The sequence below is a fragment of the Tupaia chinensis genome, unplaced genomic scaffold (genome assembly GCF_000334495.1).
Source record: "Tupaia chinensis unplaced genomic scaffold, TupChi_1.0 Scaffold000369_1, whole genome shotgun sequence".
NCBI classification, from domain to species: domain Eukaryota; kingdom Metazoa; phylum Chordata; class Mammalia; order Scandentia; family Tupaiidae; genus Tupaia; species Tupaia belangeri.
The window spans coordinates 2,370,975-2,376,201 of record NW_006159866.1 but is presented as its reverse complement, the minus strand read 5'-3'; the positions used below and the strand labels follow the sequence as shown (position 1 = coordinate 2,376,201).

At 59.5% G+C, this 5,227-nt stretch overlaps 1 protein-coding gene across 5 annotated transcripts in view; it reads right to left on the bottom strand.

Moving 5' to 3' along the window:
• Positions 1-5,227, bottom strand: part of CCDC33 (coiled-coil domain containing 33) — a 68,456-nt gene that overhangs the window by 36,280 nt on the left and 26,949 nt on the right. For 3 of the 5 annotated variants that reach the window (XM_006153368.1, XM_006153371.1, XM_006153370.1), the window contains 3 exons: positions 4,832-4,965; positions 3,674-3,745; positions 1,454-1,489 (listed from right to left, as the gene is read on the bottom strand). In XM_006153368.1, coding sequence (XP_006153430.1) covers positions 1,454-1,489; positions 3,674-3,745; positions 4,832-4,965 — 242 coding nt within the window. The remainder of the gene's footprint in view (positions 1-1,453; positions 1,490-3,673; positions 3,746-4,831; positions 4,966-5,227) is intronic. The other 2 variants (XM_006153369.1, XM_006153372.1) reach the window with 1 other exon arrangement.

Below are 5,227 nucleotides of genomic sequence, written 5' to 3'. Positions count from 1 at the left end.
TTGCCCGTGCGGGGGTAGGTGCGGGAGCCACAGGCTTGATTCTCACCGCCTGGCGGACCTCAAAGGCGGTCCCCCTTGCTCCGCACCACGGAGAAGACCTGTGCTGTGCAGGGTGCATGCTGCTCTTATGCACCTGTGTGCACCTGCATGAGCACTCCCCTGCACCACACGTGCGAATCCAGCTTAAGGCAGAGAACGCAAAGCAGCAAATGTCCATAATGAAGTCCCGCCAGAGGGTAACAATGAACTCGTCACTGACAAACTGCCTTCAGCACAACATCCAAAACAGTTGCCCATGCCGGCCGCTCGCTGAGAGCGCACGCGGGCTTTGCTACCTGCCTGAAAACGTGCCTCGCTGGGGTGTGCTGCAGAGCCTGGAGCCTGGGTGGAGCCTACCAGCAGGTGGGTTGGGGCACGCCGGCTGCTCCCGGAGGCGCTGAGCCTCCTGCCATGGCAGAGCAGGGGGGGCGGCCAGGATAGCCCTGTGCCAGTGGGCTATGGAGAGCCCTCCACAGTGTCTGCCTCCTTGGAGGTCCCACCACAGTCTTATTCTGAGGGTGGGCAGCATGGGGGTGGTGGGTGTGGGAAAACTGTGCTCTCCAAAATATCTGATGGGTCAGGACGGCCTGCACTGGGACCTCCTGGATGTGGAGGCTCACAGGAACACGTCCGATCGTGTGCAAAGAGGTGCCCCTAAGGTGGAGTCACGGGCCATGTGGACTGGGGCGAGAAGTCCGCTACAACGAGTCCTCTGCAGCCTGAATGCCCATAGGACTCAGAACCGCAGGTGTCAGGTGCTGCTCCCGGGCTCAGGCAGTGAGAAGGCAGAGCCTGGTCCTAGCTTTCCCACTTGCCCAGGGGCTGCCATTGCAGATGGACCCAGGTCCCTCCCACTGGCAGGCCGACTGACAAGCTGCGGGGCCCTGGCTCCCTTGTTCAACGGCAGGGCTCAGCCTTATTCAGATGCCGTGTGATTCTCAGCGGCCTCTGCTTGACACCTGTCCTGCCACCCTCTTTCAGCTCATCAGGCCAGTGACCACGAGTCGGTACCTGCTTATGGGTTTACTGGTCACAGTTCCGCTCTCTAAGAATGCAAGCTTTGTGGAAAGAGGCCTCATTTTTGGTTTTTCTCACTGTAATCTCCTTAAAGCCCAGAGCAGTACCTGCTGCCTAGTGGGCTCCGAAACACCTGCTGTTGCCGGGAGGACTCTGTGGTAGTGGAGGGAAGTGTTGGTGAGGCGTGGAGATGGGGTGGCCACCTTGAGCCTAGCTGGGCCATCTGACCAGCTGTCAGTGCTCCACTACCCCCAGCTTGTAGGGAGAAGGATCCCAGAGGGTTCAGGGGCTGCTCAGAGCCGCGGCCGAAGACTGATGAGGGTAAACTCTGGGCACAGGGTGGCTGCCCGCTTTCGCCCTGGTTCACTGCACAGGCCACCGACAGTCTAGGTCTCACCTGCACAGTTCCCGGCACACAGTGTCTCCTGTTCAGCTGTGTGTGGAAGAAAGGATGACTGCTGGGGCCACGGGAGCCTTACGGTGGCCCCCACAGCCCTGCGTCACCCTCGGGCCCCTACCTGAGCCTTGGCGGTCCTAGACTCAGAGCGCGCCAGGTCCTGGCCAGCTCGCAGACAGTTGAGCCAAGGAGCAGTTAAGTCCCACATTTTGCTTGTGTGTGGCGATGTGGGCATGCAAACGCCTGTGTGTCGGCTTGCAGGTATGTGGGCACGGACACATGCATTGAATGTATGCACCCTCGCAAAGGTGTGTGCATGTCTGCGTGCGACCGTGTGTGGGTATTCAGAGGGATTGCACAAGCGCGTGTGTAGAATCCACCTACGGATTCTTGGCCACACAACCTGAATTTCTGCTAGTACTATTTCCTGGTCCACGCCCAATCTGGATCCCCTTTCTTTTCCTTTCTTCTTGCAAATCCATTACTAAAAGGTTTTTTACCCGCCTCCAGGGGGAGGGGGCTGGGGGGAAGGGGAAGCTGAAATCACGAGGCCCAGATCAAAACACTCAGCAGCTAAATGAATTCGGCAGCATTTTCCCGCATGACTTGGAGGGATAATTTAGCGAGGCCGCCAGCTGGAAGGAAAGGGATTAATTCTGCACTTAGCACAGCTCCGGTGAATAATTCATCACCAGAGACCTTTGTGTCCAGCCCCCGGGCAATTGGGGAAGTGTCCTGCCTGTTGCCTGCCCGGCCCCCCAGGCCCTCAACCAGGGGCACCTGACGCTCCTTTTAGCCCCAGACCGTGTGTGCCCTGGTGGAGGGGCAGGAGGCAGAGGGAGGCGAGGAGGGGCTGGCAGACACTGGACCCTGGGAAGAGGCCCTGGAAGATGGGCTCCCTCTGGGAAACTTGGCACATCTTAAGACCCTGGGGCCCCTTTCTTGGGGCCTTTGGCTTTTCAGTGACTTCCGCTTTCAAGCTTTCTTGTCCCTGCACCTGGTGATGGAGGGGAGGCTGTTGGGGCATCTAGCAAACTCTCTCCCACCCAGAGGCCACAGCAGGGGTGCTAATGAGGGCCCTGGCACTCAGCAGAGGCCTTATGGGGAGACACGGCAAGGCACCCCATGTGGTCCCTGCAGTAGGCTGCCCTGTGTCTTCATGGGTAAGACCACAGCCCAAGGATTCTCAGACCCTGTGGGTATTTTTCTTGCTGTGGGAAGCTGGAGGGAGTGGGCTGGCCCGGACATCAGGCCCTGCAAGCACTCCCTGAGTCATGGTCAGAGGACGGCAGGACAGTTCCAGCAGATGCCTGCCAGGGGCACTGGAGCTTCATGGCCGGAGTCCCAGCTGGACCAGGGCCCAGGGGTGGCTGGCTGGGTACTCGAGGCCCAGCCATGAGCCAGGGCTCCATGCTGGTATCTTTCCCTCCAGGCCAACTCCGCGGGGGGAGGCAGAATCTGAAAACGAGCCCCCACGATTGCAGCTCTAATCCTTGGAGCCGGAATACGGTGAGACACGGAGCCTGGGATTGCGGTACGTCCCAGCACGGCTCACCTTAAGACGGGCGCATCAGGGCCTGCCCTCCCTCACCAGCCCTAGTGAAGGGCTGACGACAGGAGAAGCCAAGCTCTGGGCATGTCTGCTACCTTCGAGGAGGTGGAGGAGGCCTTTGTGAGAGGGTATGTGGGTGGCCTCAGGAGCTCAGAGCCAGCCAGGAACCTGGGGCCTCAGTCTACACTTCAGGGAACTGGATCGTGCCAGCCACCGCAGAGTCTGGAAGCAGGTTCTTCCCTGGTCTCCAGAAAGAAGCATGACCCTTCCCGCGGCATCCTGATTTTAGCCCGCTGGCTGTGTGGGCCTACCTTCCTACAACCCGTGCCCCAGTCAGCGGGGACTGTTCGCAGCTGCGAGGGTCATGCTGCAGCAGAAAGCTGGTGTCCTCACCGCCCCCTGAAGAATGATCTCCGTCAGCCAGGCTCGGCTTGGGCGGGTCAGAGGCTGACTCCGCGGTCTAAGTGGCCCTCTGCTCAACTGCCTTCTTCCTACTCTCCGCTTTCTCTCTGCTGTTGCAGAGGGCCAGAATCACCCTCAGACATTTCTGTCCTTCCCAACGGCCCCGGCCCTGGCTTTGAAGTAGGCAGGAGATTGTGGGGAGGTGGGGCCTCACATGTCTGCCAGCTCTGCCCTCCAGCTCTGCCCTTCCCTCGCCCCACGCGTACCTCAGAGGAAAGGAGTTGGAAGGACAGATCCACCGTGGGGGCCTCACCGCTTACAGTTTTCAGGCTGGTGTTCTGGGGAGGAGAAGGGGCCTTCAGACATCCTGGGCAGGGCCACCTTGGCCTCCGCTCCCCACGCTGCCCCGATGCCCTGGGAAGGTGTCTGTCTGGGCTGTGCCCAGGAGGGGGAGAGATGGGGACTGGCTGGCCTTCTGTCCCTGCCCCCCGTGCTGCTTCCACACCACGCTTCTTAGCTTCACGGGACCCGACTGGCATGTCCAGGCTCATGCCCTAGCAGAGAGGAAGCTTCATCCATTGAGGTCTGCTAGGTTAGGATGGCAGGAAGATTTTTTTTCAGAGATTTTTGCTGTAGGGTGCGTGTGCTTGTGGGAGAGACAGAAAGTGAGACATCACCCCTCAGGGGTGACGGCCCTGCCGCAATCCCTTCTCCATTCTCCTTTGGGATTTTGGGCATGCACACACACGTGCCCAGCATGAGTTTTAAGCTGCTGTGTTTGGAACTCAAACATGGGAGTCCAGTGGCGCAACCATCTGCTGGTCCCTGGCCGGAAGATTTCCAGGGAAAAGGTTGCATAAAATAGATGACGATGAAAATAAGGATATTCATTCTTACTAAGAACTTGTTTTAAGTAATTTCCTGGCAAGTTCTCCCAGCAGCCCTGTGAGAAAAGCATGAGGCACCATTCTATAGACAGGGAAACGGAGACTTTGAGACTTGAACTTGCCGTGATCTCGTGAGCTTGCGAGTGGCAGAACCAGAGTGTCTGGCTCTAGAGCTGAGCTCCTAACTCTTGCCTTACAGAGACGGCTAGCCGGATGTGTTCCCACTTTAGAGAGGAGGACTCGTGTTCAGAGAGGTTAAGGAACTTGCCCCGGGTTCCACAGGGAGGATGGGGCGACAGGATTTGAACCAAGTCTGGCTTGCTAAAAGCCTGCCCTTTAGCCATGTCCCGCGGGACCTCCCTGAGCTTCACCCTGGTGGCATGGGACCAGTTCTCTGTCCTGGTTCATCACCACACCAGAGGTGGCCTGGGTTCGGCGCTCAGGGAGCTGCTCACACCTGCTGTGGCCGGCTCCCCTGAGGCTGGGGAAGCCGGAGCCGCCTGTGGGGGTGCAGCAGGGTCTGGGCAGGGGACTCACGGCGATCGGCAGTCGCTCCACACGTAGCCCATTCAGGTCTCTCCCTGTCAGCATCTTCCGGTACAAACGGCTCTTCAGTGGCAACACGGAGATGCCCAGGGATGGGCCCAGGGCCCAGGGGTCACCGCCTTTCACTGTAGGGGGAGGGCCAGCTGGGGCTCTGCCCAAAGGGCCCTGTTCACTTTGTCCCTCAGCCAGCATCCCGCTCCTCTGGCATGTGCTTCCGTGCCCCTCCCGCCAGAACACATGCCCTCGCCTGGGTCCCCCTTGTCTCTGCCCCTGTGGGGAGAGGTTCCAGAGTGTGGAAACAAGGTGTGGGGTGTGGGCCCACTGGGATGTGGACCTGAATCCTGTCTCCTCATCCTCCCCCGTGAGCTCTGGGGCTCCACTCTTTTC